The following is a 19,916-nucleotide window of genomic DNA, read 5'->3' as shown; positions in this document are numbered from 1 at the left end:
CAATCAGTGAGAAATACTCTTAAAAAGTGACCTTTGACTCATTTCCCTGCCATACTCACCCAGATTTGAGTCTTCCTTATCCTAAATTTATTTTATAATCTTAACTTATTTCCTATGGGTTTATTCTTTTTTGCCCTGACTGCCCCCACCCTAGTTTGAGTCCCTTATCACCTTACACTTAACTTAGTAATAAACTTTCTATTGGTTTCCTTGTCTCCTAACACTACTGTCTCCAATCTGTTACCTTCAGTGATACCCACTAATCCTTCTTGAAGCAATATGTTGACTACATTATTACACTTCAGACAGTATCAGTATATTCAGCTTTACATGGCAACGCAAGGCATATTTCCAGTTTAATTGCTCATTAATTCTGTCCATAAACCCTTTGATTTATCTAGTTTTTATTCCTTTCCATTGCCCGAACAGGAGTTATTACTTCCCCTTATTTCTCTTTGTTTATTCTGTATCTCTGCTTACAGTGCTACCATCTCTCCATCTTCCCGCCATACTTAAATTCTGCATATTCTTTCAAACCCCACTCAAAAGCTTTTTTAAAAATTTATTTATTTATTTATTTTTGGCTATGTTGGGTCTTTGTTGCTGCACGCGGGCTTTCTCTAGTTCCGGCGAGTGGTGGCTACTCTTTGTTGCAGTGCGCGGGCTTCTCATTGCAGTGGCTTCTCTTGTTGCAGAGCACAGGCTCTAGGCACGTGGGCTTCAGCAGTTGTGGCACGTGGGCTCAGTAGTTGTGGCTTGTGGGCTCTAGAGCGCAGCCTCAGTATGTGGCACACGGGCTTAGTTGCTCCATGGCATGTGGGATCTTCCTGCACGAGGGCTTGAACCTGTGTCCCCTGCATTGGCAGGTGGATTCTTAACCACTGTGCCACCAGGGAAGCCCCTCAAAAGCTACTTTTGCAAACAAGTATTCCCAGTTGTTTGTGATTCTTTTTTTTTTTTTTTGCCCTATTAAGGTTATTAGTTTATACCATTTATGTGGCTTACAATTTTTTACTTTGATTGTGTGTGTATGTGTGTCTGTCTGACTGTCATAATATTTCCTACAGGTTTGCAGATCCTGTTGATGTAGCTCTAGTAACACGTCAAACAATTTTGTGCTTGTATTTAGTAAATGTATACTGAATGATGTAATAAAGTAGATAACTTGTCAATTTATTTGCATTTTTATTTTCCTTTTAGGAGGAACTCTTACTGGTGGCTTATAAAGAATGTCATAAAGCTGTGATGAAGTGCAGTACAAGTTTCAAATCTAGTAGCAAAACAGTAGTACAATTGTGTGGTCATACTTTGGAAACTAAATCCTACAGAGTATCTGAAGATCTTGTAAGCATACATCTGCCAATCTCTAGGACTCTTGCTGGTGAGTGTTTATTTGGTTTTTGCATGTTTCTATTAGCTTTGTTTTCTAGATATTCATATTAGAATCAGTACTATTTTTGTTCTCAGTATGCACAGACATACTCGGATCAGATACTGCAGTTAAAAGCTGTCACTATCCTTCAAAGAGCTGTGACCAGAACATCTAAGGGTGCTACCTGGGCTTTTTGTTATCTTGGTCGACTAATGGATCCTTATACTATATACTTAAGGACTAACTTGGTAATTTATCGCCTAACCAAATGTAAATGTAGGAAAATCTTGTTGCTGTTTTTTCACCCTCTTCTCTTCCTGATTGCACCAGTGTGTTCACTGTGTCACTGTTCCTTTCACCACTAAAAGAAAGAAATCATAGATTTTCTTTAATCATCGTTTGATTTGCATTTCTATGTAAACCGACCGTGTCAGTGTCTTTTTCTTTTAACAACTTTGTATAAGTGTACATAATTATATTTTTAATTGTGGTAAAATATATGTAACGTAAAATTTACCATTTTAATCATTTTTTAAGTATATAGTTCAGTGACATTAAGTACATTCACATTGTTGTACAGCCATCACCACCATCTATATCCAGAATTCTTTCCATCTTCCCAATCTGAAATTTGTGCCCATTTAACATAACTCCTCATTCCCTGCTCCCTACAGTCTCTGATTTTCTGTCTCTATGACTTGACTACTCTAGGTACCTCATATAAGTGAAATCATACTCATATCCTTTTATAACTGGATTATTTCACTTAGCATAATGTCCTCAGAGTTCATCCATGTTGTAGTATATGTCAGATTTCCTTCATTTTTAAGGTTGAATAATATTCCATAGTATGTATATACCATGTTTTGTTTATCTATTCATCCTCCAGTAGATGCTTGGGTTGCTTACATCTTTTGGCTGTTGTCGAATAATGTTGCCATGAACACAGGTGTCCAAATATGCACTTGAGTGCTTGTTTTCAATTCTTGGGGTATATACCCATAAAGTGGAATTGCTGGATCATAAGGTAATTCTACTTTTTAATTTTTTGAGGAACCACCATACTGTTTTCCATAGCAGCTGCACCATCTTACATTCTCAGAAGCAGAGCACAAGGATTCCAATTTCTTTACATCCTCATCAACACTTGTTATTTTTTGTTTTTTAAATAGCCATCCTAATGAGTGTGAAGTGGTATCTCCTTGTGGTTTTGATTTGCATTTCCTTAATAATTAGTGATACTGACCATCTTTTCCTGTGCTTACTGGCCATATGTATATCTTCTTTGGAGAAAGGTTCAAGTCCTTTGTCTATTTTTTAATCAGATTTTGTTGTTGAGTTATTGGAGTTCTTTGTATATTCTGGATATTAACTGCTTATCAGATATATGGTTTGCAGATATTGTCTCCCATTCTGTGAGTTGCCTTTTCACTCTCTTTATAGTGTCCTTTGATGCACAAAAGTTTTTAACTTGGTGTAGTCTCATTTATTTTCCCTTTGGTTGCCTGTACTTTTGGTGTCATATCCAAGAAATTATGGCCGAATCCAATGTTATGAAGCCTTTTCCCTATGTTATTTTCTAAGAGTTTTATGGTTTTAGCTCCTGTGTTGAGATCTTTGATTCATTTTTAGTTAATTTTTGTATATGGTATAATTGACATGATTTTATGTCACTTCTATTTTTATAAAAAGAAATACCAAGATTCGTTTTTATTTATTTTACTGAAGTATAGTTGATTTACATGTTGTGTTTAATTTCTGCTGTACAGTAAAATGACTCAGCTATATGTATATATATTCTTTTTCATATTCTTTACCATTATGGTTTACCACAGGATATTGAATACAGTTCCCTGTGCTATACAGTAGGACTGTGTTGTTTATAAGTTTTTATTTCTTTTGATGCTTGGCTAAGAGGAGAATAATTTCTTAAGAGGCAGAATATTATTTTTATATAATTTATAAGCACACCTTGTACAATGTAGGATCTTAAATATGTTAGTAAAACTGTTTCAAAATTAGAAATCAAATGTTTGCATTCTGAGATGTCATTTCTAAACTCAATAAACGTATGTTTAAATCTCACAAGTTTTCAAACTTGATGAGTTAACTAGGAAACAAATCAGCTGGGTTTATTGCTTTCTCATTTTTCTCTCTTTTTTTTAACCTTTAGGTCTTCATGTGCGTTTAAGCAGGCTGGGTGCTATTTCAAGACTGCATGAATTTGTGCCTTTTGTAAGTGACTCTATTAAATGTTGATTTGCTTATATTCTATTTCTAAATACCTCTTTTAAAAAAATTATTTATTTATTTATTTATTTATGGCTGTGTTGGGTCTTCGTTGCTGCGCGTGGGCTTTCTCTAGTTGTGGTGAGCAGGGGCTACTCTTCATTGCAGTGTGTGGGCTTCTCATTGCGGTGGCTTCTCTTGTTGTGGAGCACGGGCTCTAGGTGCATGGGCTTAGTTGCTCCACGGCATGTGGGATCTTCCCGGACCGGGGCTTGAACCCGCGTTCCCTGCATTGGCAGGCAGATTCTTAACCACTGCACCACCAGGGAAGTCCCCTCTAAATACCTCTTGGTTGAGTGGGAAGAAAAAGAACATTTTGAAATCATGGGGACTTGGAGTCATCTAGTTCAAGCCCTCAGTTTTACAGATGAGAAAACTGAGCAATGTATAGTGGCGTAGCATCCAAGCCCTCTGGAATATAATGGAATTGATCTCACTCTGTTTCAGGAGGATTTTCAAGTAGAGGTACTAGTGGAATATCCTTTGCGTTGTCTGGTATTGGTTGCCCAGGTTGTTGCTGAGATGTGGCGAAGAAATGGGCTGTCTCTCATTAGCCAGGTATGGCAAGGCCTGTTGTTCACACTATGAATGTGTTCATTTTCTGCTTGTTTTTTCTTTTATATGTTTTACTTTGTGTCCCTGGATTTTGCTGAGTATTTGTTTTGTGTTCTCTTATATAAACTCAGAAATGAAAGTTCTAGTGGCCATATAGACATTTATCCTTTAATACTGTTAAGTGGGTAGATTAGGTGAAAGCCAGTAGTACCAGGAACCATCCCACCAATATACGTCTTTTCTGAAGATTACTTGGGAACATGTAATCTTCCCACCACCAGTCTTAATGGAAGGGCATTGTTTCCCTCTGTTGTAGAGCAAATAAGGAGAAGTGCTTTTCCTAAGTGGTGGGGAAACAGGGCTTGTAAAGATACCACTTGGGAGAAAAATAGTGTTATGATTGATTGTAGAAATTGGTTTACTTTATTGAAGTGGGCATTTTAAACTTAAGGGAAGTAAATTCTTTTGTTACGCATGTTGAGAGTAATAACTAGTATAGAGCATTTTTAACTCTGAATTATTTTCATGCCGTATTTTCTCACTTCATTCTCACAAATCCCTTAAAATGATTTGTAGATTTACAGCTTATTTTTTGCCACAAAGGAGTTCTTGGGGTTTCTAGTTTAGAGAAAATTTTAAGAATTCTGTTTGAGATAAAATGATTCTTTTAGCTTCTGTTCTCCTTTTTATTTTATAGGTGTTTTATTACCAAGATGTTAAGTGCAGAGAAGAAATGTATGATAAAGATATCATTATGCTTCAGGTACCTATTTAAATTACCTCTGATATTTGTGTTAACCTTCCTTCCTAGGTTCCTTATAATAAGCGAAGATACTGTAACTATTGTTAACTTCACTTAAATTTTTCTCACTGTTGAAATGAATATAGTATCATAGAAGCAGAAGGGACTACTGCATTATCTTCTGCAGATTTACCTTATAATTTTTTCTCACAGTCCTACTAGAGACAAAGTGTTTCTCCATTTAATACATGAGAACTATGGTACTTGATTTCTTTCACAGATTGGTGCATCTTTAATGGATCCCAACAAATTCTTATTACTGGTACTTCAGAGGTATGAACTTGCTGATGCTTTTAACAAGACCATATCCACAAAAGACCAGGTAAGTGACAGAAACTGATAAGTAAATTAATTCCAAAGGAAATATTATTTAAAAAATTTTAATCATATTTAAGATTTATTTATGTATATCTCCAAAAATCAGGCACATACGTAAAACATATATATACACACATATATTCTTTTTACTCTATAAAAATTAGAATATAGTTGGCCCTCCATATCCATGGATACAGAATCCCAACTGTACTAGCCATTTTATATAAGGGACTTGAGCATCTGTGGATTTTGGTATCTGCAGGAGTCCTAGAACCAGTCCCCTGCAGATACTGAGTGATGACTGTGTATAGATTAACAAAAAGGAGAAGAAAACTCACATGAAACTCTGCCTCCTAGAAATGATCACTTTTAAAGTTTTGGTGTCTTTTTTTTTTTTTTAACATCTTTATTGGGGTATAATTGCTTTTTTTTTAACATCTTTATTGGGGTATAATTGCTTAATTGTGTGTTAGTTTATAACAAAGTGAATCAGTTATACATATACACATGTTCCCATATCTCTTCCCTCTTGCGTCTCCCTCCCTCCCACCCTCCCTATCCCACCCCTCCATGCGGTCACAAAGCACCCAGCTGATCTCCCTGTGCTATGCGGCTGCTTCCCACTAGATATCTACCTTACGTTTGGTAGTGTATATATGTCCATGCCTCTCTCTCGCTTTGTCACAGCTTACCCTTCCCCCTCCCCATATTCTCAAGTCCGTTCTCTGGTAGGTCTGTGTCTTTATTCCTGTCTTACCCCTAGGTTCTTCATGACATTTTTTTTCTCTTAAATTCCATATATATGTATTAGCATACGGTATTTGTCTTTGTCTTTCTGACTTACTTCACTCTGTGTGACAGACTCTGGGTCTATCCACCTCATTACAAATAGCTCAATTTCGTTTCTTTTTATGGCTGAGTAATATTCCATTGTATATATGTGCCACATCTTCTTTATCCATTCATCCGATGATGGACACTTAGGTTGTTTCCATTTCCGGGCTATTGTAAATAGAGCTGCAATGAACATTTTGGTACATGACTCTTTTTGAATTATGGTTTTCTCAGGGTATATGCACAGTGGTGGGATTGCTGGGTCATATGGTAGTTCTATTTGTAGTTTTTTAAGGAACCTCCATACTGTTCTCCATAGTGGCTGTACCAATTCACATTCCCACCAGCAGTGCAAGAGTGTTCCCTTTTCTCCACACCCTCTCCAGCATTTATTGTTTCTAGATTTTTTGATGATGGCCATTCTGACTGGTGTGAGATGATATCTCATTGTAGTTTTGATTTGCATTTCTCTAATGGTTAATGATGTTGAGCATTCTTTCATGTGTTTGTTGGCAGTCTGTATATCTTTGGAGAAATGTCTATATAGGTCTTCTGCCCATTTTTGGATTGGGTTGTTTGTTTTTTTGTTATTGAGCTGCATGAGCTGCTTGTAAATTTTGGAAATTAATCCTTTGTCATTTGCTTCATTTGCAAATATTTTCTCCCATTCTGAGGGTTGTCTTTTCATCTTGTTTATGGTTTCCTTTGCTGTGAAAAAGCTTTGAAGTTTCATTAGGTCCCAATTGTTTATTTTTGATTTTATTTCCATTTCTCTAGGAGGTGGGTCAAAAAAGAATCTTGCTGAGATTTATGTCATAGAGTGTTCTGCCTGTGTTTTCCTCCAAGAGTTTGATAGTGTCTGGCCTTACATTTAGGTCTTTAATCCATTTTGAGTTTATTTTTATGTATGGTGTTAGGGAGTGTTCTAATTTCATTCTTTTACATGTAGCTGTCCAGTTTTCCCAGCACCACTGATTGAAGAGGCTGTCCTTTCTCCACTGTACATTCCTGCCTCCTTTATCAAAGATAAGGTGACCATATGTGCGTGGGTTTATCTCTAGGCTTTCTCTCCTGTTCCATTGATCTATCTTTCTGTTTTTGTGCCAGTACCATACTGTTTTGATTACTGTAGCTTTGTAGTATAGTCTGAAGTCAGGGAGCCTGATTCCTCCAGCTCCGTTTTTGGTTCTCAAGATTGCTTTGGCTATTCGGGGTCTTTTGTGTTTCCATACAAATTGTGAAATTTTTTGTTCTAGTTCTGTGAAAAATGCCAGTGGTAGTTTGATAGGGATTGCATTGAATCTGTAGATTGCTTTGGGTAGTAGAGTCGTTTTCACAATGTTGATTCTTCCAATCCAAGAACATGGTATATCTCTCCATCTGTTTGTATCATCTTTAATTTCTTTCAACCGTGTTTTATAATTTTATGCATACAGGTCTTTTGTCTCCTTAGGTAGGTTTATTCTTAGATATTTTATTCTTTTTGTTGCAATGGTAAATGGGAGTATTTTCTTGATTTCACTTTCAGATTTTTCATCATTAGTGTATACGAATGCAAGAGATTTCTGTGCATTAATTTTGTATCCTGCAACTTTACCAAATTCATTGATTAGCTCTAGTAGTTTTCTGGTAGCATCTTTAGGATTCTCTATATATAGTATCATGTCATCTGCAAACAGTGACAGCTTTACTTCTTCTTTTCTGATTTGGATTCCTTTTATTTCCTTTTCTTCTCTGATTGCTGTGGCTAAAACTTCCAAAACTATGTTGAATAAGACTGGTGAGAGTGGGCAACCTTGTCTTGTTCCTGATCTTAGTGGAAATGCTTTCAGTTTTTCACCATTGAGGATGATGTTGGCTGTGGGTTTGTCATATATGGCCTTTAGTATGTTGAGGATAGTTCCCTCTATGCCTACTTTCTGCAGGGTTTTTATCATATATGGATGTTGAATTTTGTCAAAAGCTTTCTCTGCATCTATTGAGATGATGATATGGTTTTTCTCCTTCAATTTGTTAATATGGTTTATCACATTGATTGATTTGCGTATATTGAAGAATCCTTGCATTCCTGGAATAAACCCCACTTGATCATGGTGTATGATCCTTTTAATGAGCTGTTGGATTCTGTTTGCTAGTATTTTGTTCAGGATTTCTGCATCTGTGTTCATCCGTGATATTGGCCTGTAGTTTTCTTTCTTTGTGACATCCTTGTCTGGTTTTGGTATCAAGGTGATGGTGGCTTCGTAGAATGAATTTGGGAGTGTTCCTCCCTCTGCTATATTTTGGAAGAGTTTGAGAAGGATAGGTGTTAGGTCTTCTCCAAATGTTTGATAGAATTCGCCTGTGAAGCCATCTGGTCCTGGGCTTTTGTTTGTTGGAAGATTTTTAATCACAGTTTCAATTTCAGTGCTTGTGATTGGTCTGTTCATATTTTCTATTTCTTCCTGATTCAGTCTTGGCAGGTTGTACATTTCTAAGAATTGATCCGTTTCTTCCAGGTTGTCCATTTTATTGGCATAGAGTTGCTTGTAGTAATCTCTCATGATCTTTTGTATTTCTGCAGTGTCAGTTGTTACTTCTCCTTTTTCATTTCTAATTCTATTGATTTGAGTCTTCTCTGTTTTTTTCTTGATGAGTCTGGCTAATGGTATATCTATTTTGTTTATCTTCTCAAAGAACCAGCTTTTAGTTTTATTGATGTTTGCTATCTTTTTTCATTTATTTCTGATCTGATTTTTATGATATCTTTCCTTCTGCTAACTTAGGGGTTTTTTTGTTCTTCTTTCTCTAATTGCTTTAGGTGCAAGGTTAGGTTGTTTATTCGAGGTGTTTCCTGTTTCTTAAGGTGGGCTTATATTGCTATAAACTTCCCTCTTAGAACTGCTTTTGCTGCATCCCATAGGTTTTGGGTCGTCATGTCTCCATTGTCATTTGTTTCTAGGTATTTTTTTATTTCCTCTTTGATTGTTTCAGTGATCACTTCGTTATTAAGTAGTGTATTGTTTAGCCTCCATGTGTTTGTACTTTTTACAGATCTTTTCCTGTAATTGACATCTAGTCTCATAGCATTGTGGTCAGAAAAGATACTTGATACAATTTCAGTTTTCTTAAATTTACCAAGGCTTGATTTGTTACCCAAGATATGATCTATCCTGGAGAATGTTCCATGAACACTTGAGAAAAATGTGTATTCTGTTGTTTTTGGATGGAGTGTCCTATAAATATCAATTAAGTCCATCTTAATTTATCATTTAATGTATCATTTAAAGCTTGTGTTCCCTTATTTATTTTCATTTTGGATGATCTGTCCATTGGTGAAAGTGGGGTGTTAAAGTCCCCTACTGTGAATGTGTTACTGTCGATTTCCCCTTTTATGGCTGTTAGTATTTGCCTTATGTATTGAGGTGCTCCTATGTTGGGTGCATAAATATTTACAATTGTTATATCTTCTTCTTGGGTCGATCCCTTGATCATTATGTAGTGTCCTTCTTTGTCTCTTCTAATAGTCTTTATTTTAAAGTCTATTTTGTCTGATATGAGAATTGCTACTCCAGCTTTCTTTTGGTTTCCATTTGCATGGAATATCTTTTTCCATCCCTTCACTTTCAGTCTGTATGTGTCTCTAGGTCTGAAGTGGGTCTCTTGTAGACAGCATATATCTGGGTCTTGTTTGTGTGTCCATTTAGCCAATCTGTGTCTTTTGGTGGGAGCATTTAGTCCATTTACATTTAAGGTAATTATTGATATGTATGTTCCTATTACCATTTTGTTAATTGTTTTGGGTTCGTTATTGTAGGTCTTTTCCTTCTCTTGTGTTTCTTGCCTAGAGAATTTCCTTTAGCATTTGTTGTAAAGCTGGTTTGGTGGTGCTGAACTCCCCCAGTTTTTGCTTGTCTGTAAAGGTTTTAATTTCTTCATCAAATCTGAATGAGATCCTTGCTGGGTAGAGTAATCTTGGTTGCAGGTTTTTCTTCTTCATCACTTTAAATATGTCCTGCCAGTCCCTTCTGGCTTGCAGAGTTTCTGCTGAAAGAGCAGCTGTTAACCTTATGGGGATTCCCTTGTGTGTTATTTTTCCCTTGCTACTTTTAATATGCTTTCTTTGTATTTAATTTTTGACAGTTTGATTAATATGTGTCTTGGCGTATTTCTCCTTGGATTTATCCTGTATGGGACTCTCTGTGATTCCTGGACTTGATTAACTATTTCCTTTCCCATATTAGGGAAGTTTTCAACTATAATCTCTTCAAATATTTTCTCAGTCCCTTTCTTTTTCTCTTCTTCTTCTGGAACCCCTATAATTCGAATGTTGGTGCGTTTAATGTTGTCCCAGAGGTCTCTGAGACTGTCCTCAGTTCTTTTCATTCTCTTTTCTTTATTCTGCTCTGCAGTAGTTATTTCCACTATTTTATCTTCCAGGTCACCTATCCGTTCTTCTGCCTCAGTTATTCTGCTATCGATCCCATCTAGAGTATTTTTCATTTCATTTATTGTTTTGTTCATCATTGTTTGTTTCATCTTTAGTTCTTCTAGGTCCTTGTTAAATGTTTCTTGCATTTTGTCTTTTCTATTTCCAAGATTTTGGATCATCTTTACTATCATTATTCTGAATTCTTTTTCAGGTAGACTGCCTATTTCCTCTTCATTTGTTAGGTTTGGTGGGTTTTTATCTTGCTCCTTCATCTGTGGTATGTTTTTCTGTCTTCTCATTTTGCTTATCTTACTGTGTTTGGTTTATCTTACTGTCTCCTTTTTGCAGGCTGCAGGTTCGTAGTTCCCATTGTTTTTGGTGTCTGTCCCCAGTGGCTAAGGTTGGTTCAGTGGGTTGTGTAGGCTTCCTGGTGGAGGGGACTACTGCCTGTGTTCTGGTAGGTGAGGCTGGATCTTATCTCTCTGGTGGGCAGGTCCACACCTATGGTGTGTTTTGGGGTGTTTGTGGACTTATTATGATTTTAGGCAGCCTCTCTGCTAATGGGTGGGGTTGTGTTCCTGTATTGCTAGTTGTTTGCCATAGGGTGTCCAGCACCGTAGCTTGCTGGTCATTGAGTGACGCTGGCTGCTGGCGTTGAGATGGAGATCTCTGGGAGATTTTTGCCGTTTGATATTATGTGGAGCTGCGAGGTCTCTTGTTGACCAGTGTCCTGAAGTTGGCTCTCCCACCTCAGAGGCACAGCACTGACTCCTGGGTGAAGCACCAAGAGCCTTTCATCCACACGGCTCAAAATAAAAGGGAGAAAAAGTAGAGAGAAAGAATTAGTAGAAGTAGGAAGAAAGAAAGAAAGGAAGGAAGGAAGAAAGGAAGGAAGAAAGAAAAGAAGGAAAGAAGGAAAGAAAGAAAGGAGGGAGGGAGGGAGGGAAGGAGGGAGGGACGGTGGGAGGAAGGAAGGAAGGAAGGAGGGAAGGAAGGAAAAAAGCAAGCAAGAAAGAAAAAGTAAATTAAAATAAAGTAAAATACAATAAAGTTATTAAATTAAAAATAATTATTAAGAAAAAAAACAGACAGAACCTTAGGACAAATGGTGGAAGCAAAGCTATACAGACAAAATCTCATACAGAAGCATACACATACACACTCACAAAAAGAGGAAAAGGGTAAAAAATCATAAATCTTGCTCTCAAAGTCCACCTCCTCAATTTGGGATGATTTGTTGTCTAAAGGAGGGAGGGAGGGAGGGAGGGAGGCAAAGAAGGAAGGAAGGAAGGAAGATAAAGTAAAATAAAATAAAGTTATTAAAATCAAAAATAATTATTAAGAAAAAACAATTTTTTAAAAAAAAGGACGGATAGAACCCTAGGACAAATGGTGGAAGCAAAGCTATACAGACAAAATCTCACAGAGAAGCATACACATACACACTCACAAAAAGAGGAAAATGGGAAAAAATCCTAAATCTTGCTCTCAAAGTCCACCTCCTCCATTTGGGATGATTCGTAGTCTATTCATGTATTCCACAGATGCAGGCCAGGGTACATCAAGTTGATTGTGGAGCTTTTATCCGCTGCTTCTGAGGCTGCTGGGAGAGACTTCCCTTTTTCTTCTTTGTTCTCACAGCTCCCAGGGGCTCAGCTTTGGATTTGGCCCCGCCTCTGCGTGTAGGTCGCAGAAGGGCGTCTGTTTTTTGCTCAGACAGGACGGGGTTAAAGGAGCCGCTGATTCGGGGTCTCCGGCTCACTCAGGCCAGGGGGAGAGAGGGGCACGGAGTGCGGGGCGAGCCTGCGGCGGCAGAGGCCGGCGTGACGTTGCATCAGCCTGAGGCTCGCCGTGCGTTCTCCCGGGGAAGTGGTCCCTGGATCCCGGGAACCTGGCAGTGGCGGGCTGGACAGGCTCCCCGGAAGCGGGGTGTGGATAGTAACCTGTCCTCGGACACAGGCTTCTTTCTGGCAGCAGCAGCAGCCTTAGCGTCTCCTGCCCGTCTCTGGGGTCCGCGCTTTGAGCCGTGGCTCGCGCCTGTCTCTGGAGCTCCTTTAAGCAGTGCTCTTAATCCCCTCTCCTCGGGCACCAGGAAACAAAGAGGGAAGAAATAGTCTCTTGCCTCTTCGGCAGCTCCAGACCTTTTCCTGGACTCCCTCCCGGCTAGCCGGCTAGCCGTGGTGCACTAACCCCTTCAGGCTGTGTTCATGCCGCCAACCCCAGTCCTCTCCCGGTGCTCCAACCGAAGCCCGAGCCTCAGCTCCCAGCCCCGCCCGCCCCGGCGGGTGAGCAGACAAGCCTCTCAGGCTGTTGAGTGCCGGTCGGCACCGATCCTCTGTGTGGGAATCTCTCCGCTTTGCCCTCCGCACCCCTGTTGCTGCGCTCTCCTCCGCGGCGCCGAAGCTCCCCCTCTCCGCCACCCGCAGTCTCTGCCCGCAAAGGGGCTTCCTAGTGTGTGGAAACCTTTCCTCCTTCACAGCTCCCTCCCACTGGTGCAGGTCCCGTCCCTATTCTTTTGTCTCTGTTTTTTCTTTTTTTCTTTTGCCCTACCCAGGTACGTGGGGGAGTTTCTTGCCTTTGGGAGGTCTGAGGTCTGCCAGCGCTCAGTAGGTGTTCTGTAGGAGTTGTTCCACGTGTAGATGTATTTCTGGTGTGTCTGTGGGGAGGAAGGTGATCTCCGCGTCTTACTCTTCCGCCGTCTTCCCCTCGTCCGTCTTATTTGTTTTTAAAGGAAAAATTGAATCTTTTATATGTACTTTTTTTTTTTTTTTTGCGGTATGCGGGCCTCTCACTGTTGTGGCCTCTCCCGTTGCGGAGCACAGGCTCCGGACGCGCAGGCTCAGCGGCCATGGCTCACGGGCCCAGCCGCTCCGCAGCATGTGGGATCTTCCCAGACCGGGGTACGAACCCGTGTCCCCTGCATCGGCAGCCAGACTCTCAGCCACTGCGCCACCAGGGAAGCCCTATATGTACTATTTTTGTAATATGCTTCCTGTGCTTAATGAAATATTGTGATAGGTTTTTTCTTGTCACTAAGTATGCAGGAACCTCATCTTTTTTTTACATCATAATTTTTAATTGCTGTGTAGTATTACAGTATATGAATGCATTATACTTTAGTCCCCTATTGCTGAAGAGGCTTTTCAAGTTTTTTGCTCATATAAACGTCTCTGCACCTCAAGGTTTAAACACTTGCCTAATTATTTTGTTACGATAAATTCTTCGAAGTGGATTTGCTGAAGAATACAGTATACTCTTTCTTATGACTCTGAATACATATTGTCAAATTGCTCTCAGAAAAGTAACTCCAATTTAAGCTCTCTCTAGCAGTATGTACATCTGTAATGGTACTGATATTTTTAATCTTTGTTGGTCTGATACATGAAAGATGGTGTTTAATTTTCATTTGCAGTTCTTTAATTATCAGTGAGGTTGACCATGTTTTCATGATTATTGACCTTTTTTTTCCTTTTTTGTAGTGAATTATCTGTTCCTGTCCTTCACCCTTTTCCTGTTTTTTGTAAAAGTTCCTTGTTTAGTAAAGATATTAATTCTTTACTTGTATTTGTTATCAATAAATTTTTTACGGTTTATATTTTGTCTCTGGAGTTTTGTGACATCTTCATTGTTTTAATACTTGATACCAGTTTATAAAGTAACCTTTGACTACTTTGAATTTATGAATTACATTATTTTATTCTTCAAATTAGAAGTCACTTGCAACAGACCAAAGGATAGGCTATAAAATACAAAGCTAATTTTTAGTCATGTTTTTATACTCAGTGAAAATGAATATCTCATTTACTGTAGTATTTAAATAACAGGTGTGTTAGGGAAGGGAACTCTCACCATAAGTGTTAGTTACCTATTTGAAGACACTGTCTCACCAACCCAGATAAGAAGGAAGCCAATAATAGAGGAAAAGTTAAAGATTAGAATTCTTTTGTTAACTGAAGACTAGATGGGAAATAATGATAATAAAAACAGTAATAATATTTAACAATTGTTTTTGAGTTCTTACTTCGTGCCAAGTATTGTGAACCTTGTTGAATTTGATGTCAAAAAAGGGAATTATTCACCTCATAATTCTCTGTTGCTGTGGTCCGAAAGAAAATACTGGATCAGTTGGACTATCTGATCCAGAAAAAAATGTATGTTTTATGGAGGTTTTTGATTCTTAAGTAACTAATTTTTTCTTTTACAATTCTATAGGATTTGATTAAACAATATAATACCTTAATAGAAGAAATGCTTCAAGTCCTCATCTATATTGTGGGTAAGATTAAAACATGTTTTGAAATAGAACATGAGTTACTTTTTAGAGAGAACATTAATAAGAACTGTAAGTTATTTTGTTCTCCTCCCAAATACAGCAGAGAATATTAGAGATTAATGTGACTAATGTGATTGATATGTTTAGGAACTCACCTTTTAAAAAACACAGCTATTACATCTTCATTTTTCAATACCTGATTTGTAATTGTTTGGACTTGTTTGTAGAGATCTGGGATATAATTATCCTAGTCAGAAAAGTAAATGTAAAATAACTATGTCGAGTCCTAAAAATTTTATGTGTGTATATATATATATATATATATATATATAAAAAATTTCAATGTAACATTCATCTAAGTAAGATATATTTTCATCAAGTCATTCTGTTAAATTACTTTGTGCAAATATTGGCCATACTTCTACTTTTGTATATTCTATATTATAGTCTCTGTTGATCTTACCAGCTAAGTAAAAGTTTTTGACTTCTCATTCTGGTTCTTATTTCTTACTTTACTGCAGGAGACACTGCTTTGTATTAATACTTCCTAGTGAGGTTTATAGCCATTAGCCAAATCTGAAAACCTGGGTTCATTTTATTTGTTTATTAGGGAGCTAGTTGCTGGGCTAGCTGCTTGTCTCAGCAGGAAGTGTGGTAAACCGTCATTGCTAAGTGAGATTGCTAAATCTTCCAGGCACTAACTCTTCTGGAATAACTCCAGAGTATTCCATAGGAAACTGCTGAAAAAAATGGACAAATTAAAAATGTGTAGAAGATTTTTAAGTTGTTGACATACTTTATTAAATTACAAAGACTTGAGGGGAATTTTTGTGTTTGTTCTTGGAATACTATATGAAGAATTTCTAATACTGCTTATTAATGCTATATATTAAAATTGCTAATATATTTTTGCTGTTTTATATTTTACTATTTTATTATTCCTACTATTATTTTGCTGTTATTTTGTTTACCCAAATTCATTGGGTATTTCCTTCTATGTGATTTGATTTTTAGTTAATATTTGCTGCATTCCTGAGTATAAGTTTATTACCTTTAGGAGTCATCATTTTTAAAAGTGTGTGTGTTTGTGTGTGTGTGTAAAATCTCTGATTATATTAAGATTAATATAATCTCTGATTATATTATATTAATTAAGAAAACATTAAGAAGTAGCAAAAGATTTGGATTAGGAATCAGAAGATCTAGAGTTGACCTCGCTATAAACTATCAAGAGCGTGCCATTTACATTTTTAGGGTCTCAAATTCTTGATTTGTAAAAAGTGAAAGTAATCTACATGATCTCTAAGGTTCTTTCTAGCACGAAACTTATAGAGGGTACTGTTTTGGTGGAAAACAATTGAAAATTACAGTGTTTGAAGAGGAGTGAGTCTGTTGGAAGTGAATTAAATTAACAAAATGTCATTCTTTGGCTAATTTGTAGAATTCGTCAAATCTCTTAGGCAAAAAATTCCTGTCTTCTAATAACCCTCTTATAGATATCACAGGACTTTGTACTCATGTTGTAGTATTGAAAATCAGTGGTGACATAAGGTCAAATATTTTAAGCCTTCTTGAAGCATTGGGGATTAGATGCTGTTGACACCAGTGAAGTTCCCGTAGTTAATTTAGCTATTTTCTCTCCCCATTTGGCAGTTTATCGAGATGAAAAGTGGAAATCTGATTATGTGGGCATGTTAGCAACACCATCCATTCCTGATACATATTACTATTTTGTCATTTAACCCATAGAGATATTTTTAAGTATTTTGTTTTTTAGTTTTCACTTTGTTCTTTCTTAAATAACAAGTAGAGACAACATTGAGGAAATCTTGAAAGAAAAGCTATTGTTCCATGATGGCCACTACTTATTCAATGCTATCTTCCTTGTTTTCTGGGTTAGAGACCATGCTAATTTAATCAAGGGGCCTTGTTTATAATGTGTGAGTATGTGTATGTATATGTGTGTGTGTGTTTAAGTTAAGAGAAGGCCTGTGTTCTTCAGATCTCTTCATTTTTCTTCCTCTTTTAGCAAAGAGACTCTTGTTCAGATTTAGGAACATATCCAAATAATTTTTGGTTACTATCTCATAGATTTGATTTAATGCAGTGTTCTTGATGGGAAGAGATTTAAATGGAAAGCAATTAATTGTTTTACTTTTTCTTTTCATTGTTTGTATTAGGAGAGCGTTATGTCCCTGGAGTGGGAAATGTGACCAAAGAAGAGGTCACAATGAGAGAAATTATTCACTTGCTTTGTATTGAACCCATGCCACACAGTGCCATTGCCAAAAATTTACCTGAGAATGTAAGTCCAGTTTTGTTTTTCACTCCATTCACCTCAAGATGGGATAGTTTTTTCTTTTTCTTTAATTGGAAGCCACTCGAAGTTTTAGGAAAATCTGTTTAGGAAATTTTCAGATATAAAACTCACCATTAATTTTTTTGTGGTATAAACTTTAATTCTGGCCTTTTGGGCATTAGGAAACATTTTAGAGACATTCTGACTGTTTAGAAAACATTTTAGAGCAGGAAACTCTTTGCTTTTTTGTTTTACTTTAACATAAATTTTCTCCAGAGGAAAAGGGGACTTCCTGAAATGCTGAGACTATTTGGGTGGTGTGTTAGTCTGGGTCTTCTGAGAAGCAGATGTCAAGACAAAAGATTTAAGATTTAATTAGGAACAATGACTATGAGAGAAATGGTGAGGAAACTGGGAAAGGCTGGGGGAGCCATCATACTGTGGTGCAAATCTGACTCCAGGTGAAGGAAAGAGGGAAGGAACGTTAGGTAGGACTGTCCTAGACTGCTGGGTAGTCTAATCAAGGCTTGTTGCCTTCCCATGTCTCCCGGAGTGAGCCTGCATTAGTATTTCTCTAGCTGGAGGTCTGCAGGGTGCAGTCTCATGGCTGACACAGGTGATACTTATGTTCAGTATTGCTGATATTGAAACAGTAATCCTAAAGATTATGAGTCATATTTTTCACTCCGAGATTTAATTTTGAATTAGAACAATGATTCTTAAAAGAGATTAGATTTACCTGTACTATCAAGGCTATCCAGAGAAGTAGAATGGAGGTAAGCTTTGACTGTTGGTCATTTTTCTTCCAATATACCTGTATCTTTTTCCAATTTCATTGTTAACTGATTCTCAAACTTTAACCATTTGGCATATCACCTTCATAATATTTGCACATCTGTCTACCAATTTTATAATTATTAATACAGTTTATTTATTTATTTATTATTATTTTTGGCTGTGTTGGGTCTTTGTTGCTGTGCGTGAGCTTTCTCTAGTTGCAGCTAGCGGGGGCTACTCTTCGTTGAGTGCGCAGCCTTCTCATTGTGTTGGCTTCTCTTGTTGCGGAACACAGGCTCTAGGCACACGGGCTTCAGTAGTTGTGGCGTGCAGGCTCAGTAGTTGTGGCTCACGGGCTCAGTAGCTGTGACGCACGGGCTTAGTGGCTCCGCGGCATGGGGGATCTTCCCGGACCAGGGATTAAACCCACGTCCCCTGCATTGACAGGCAGATTCTTAACCACTGTGCCACCAGGGAAGTCCCTTATTAATACATTTTAAAATCAACTTACATTTTTCCTTAGCATCTTTCTAAGCAATATTACAATGAAATAGTAGGTTTAACATTCTAGATTAATTTTTTCCTAATACATGTTAAGATAAATGAATATTCAAAAATTTAAAAATATATAACTGTGTGCCACCTAAAATAATTTCACATACCAATAATGATACACATTCCGTATTTTGCAAAAAAAAAAAAAAAGCTTTAGTGTCTACCCTAAGTTTTCACTGCTTATCTCAAGTGTGTTTTTAAAGGAGGCTAAATTTAATTTTTGCAACACTATAGGAATCTATGAATTTGCTTTAGTATATTGACTAGGTCCTTATCCTGATTTTAAATGACTTCATTAAGAAAAAAATTCCTTATTGGGACTACCCTGGTGGTCCAGTGGTTAGGACTCCGTCCTTCCACTGCAGGGGCATGGGTTCGATCCCTGGTCGGGGAACTAAGATCCCACATGACCACGGCATGGCCAAAAAGAAACAACAAAAAAATTCCGAATTCAAGGAAAAATTCAGGCCAGTCAGAAAAAAATAAAATTATTATAATTGCAGAAGCCAGAATATATTTGGACATCTACATATGTGTTTTACCGTAGATCCTATTTATTTTGTTACCTTGGTTTTAGGGATTAGTACAGCATGGGCATGTGCTTAAATGATGTGGGTGATGAACATACTAGATAAAGAAAATAATAATTTCTTTGAATTACTGGTTGTATGTGTATATATATATGAGGGCAAACTTAGATTAAATTTCTTCCTTAAGCAGTTTATACATACATCTTACCTCTGTTAAGAAATTGGTCGTCCGACCTAATTTTTAAATATTGGAAATTGATCTTTTTTTATTGTTCATAAAACACTCAGGAATGCTATTGAAAGTGTATTTCAGTTCACAGTAAGAGAAGATAAAGTCATTACATGAAGGTAAAAATGACAAAAATGTTGTTTCAACAGGAAAATAATGAAACTGGCTTAGAGAATGTCATAAACAAAGTGGCCACATTTAAGTAAGTACTTAATATTTATGCTTATTCTGAAAGTTAGACCAATCTTTGTTCTTGTATTTCGGATACTTTGTAGAAGCTCTGAAGTTCTTTCCTGAACTCCCAAGGACAAAAACAAAGTACAGACAGAATGGGTGAGAACAAGGGGCACACTGTAGGCACTTAGTACCTGTATGATGAAGAAATGAGTATTTTTGTCAAGTGAATGAGAAATGTTCATTTGTGATATTAGGTGACTTAAGTAAGCAAAAAAACCTTTCGATAGTCTCTTTCCCATCAATTCTAAGCCATGACTTCGTTTATTCTATTAAATTTTTATATTGTATTCTAATTTTAGACTTTGCTAGGATTAAAACATTATTTTGCAATCCTTTGATTCTTTGAGATACAAAAAAATGGAAATAAGGTTTTAAGTGGATTAATTCTTGAAATTAAAAATTGATACTGGTAGTGAATTTTACTGTTATAGTAAT

General features: G+C 37.1%; 1 protein-coding gene across 1 annotated transcript in view; it reads left to right on the top strand.

Moving 5' to 3' along the window:
• The window catches only part of UBR1 (ubiquitin protein ligase E3 component n-recognin 1), a 165,654-nt gene that overhangs the window by 85,662 nt on the left and 60,076 nt on the right, over positions 1-19,916 (top strand). The window contains exons 15-22 of the mRNA XM_060148630.1: positions 1,201-1,381; positions 3,546-3,607; positions 4,109-4,219; positions 4,914-4,979; positions 5,239-5,340; positions 14,794-14,857; positions 17,035-17,159; positions 19,394-19,446. Of these exons, the coding sequence (XP_060004613.1) occupies positions 1,201-1,381; positions 3,546-3,607; positions 4,109-4,219; positions 4,914-4,979; positions 5,239-5,340; positions 14,794-14,857; positions 17,035-17,159; positions 19,394-19,446 (764 nt within the window). The remainder of the gene's footprint in view (positions 1-1,200; positions 1,382-3,545; positions 3,608-4,108; positions 4,220-4,913; positions 4,980-5,238; positions 5,341-14,793; positions 14,858-17,034; positions 17,160-19,393; positions 19,447-19,916) is intronic.

This window comes from Lagenorhynchus albirostris, chromosome 1 (assembly GCF_949774975.1).
Source record: "Lagenorhynchus albirostris chromosome 1, mLagAlb1.1, whole genome shotgun sequence".
Lineage (NCBI taxonomy): Eukaryota > Metazoa > Chordata > Mammalia > Artiodactyla > Delphinidae > Lagenorhynchus > Lagenorhynchus albirostris.
Note: the sequence above shows the minus strand (reverse complement) of the source record. Positions and strands in the feature narration are given on the sequence as shown.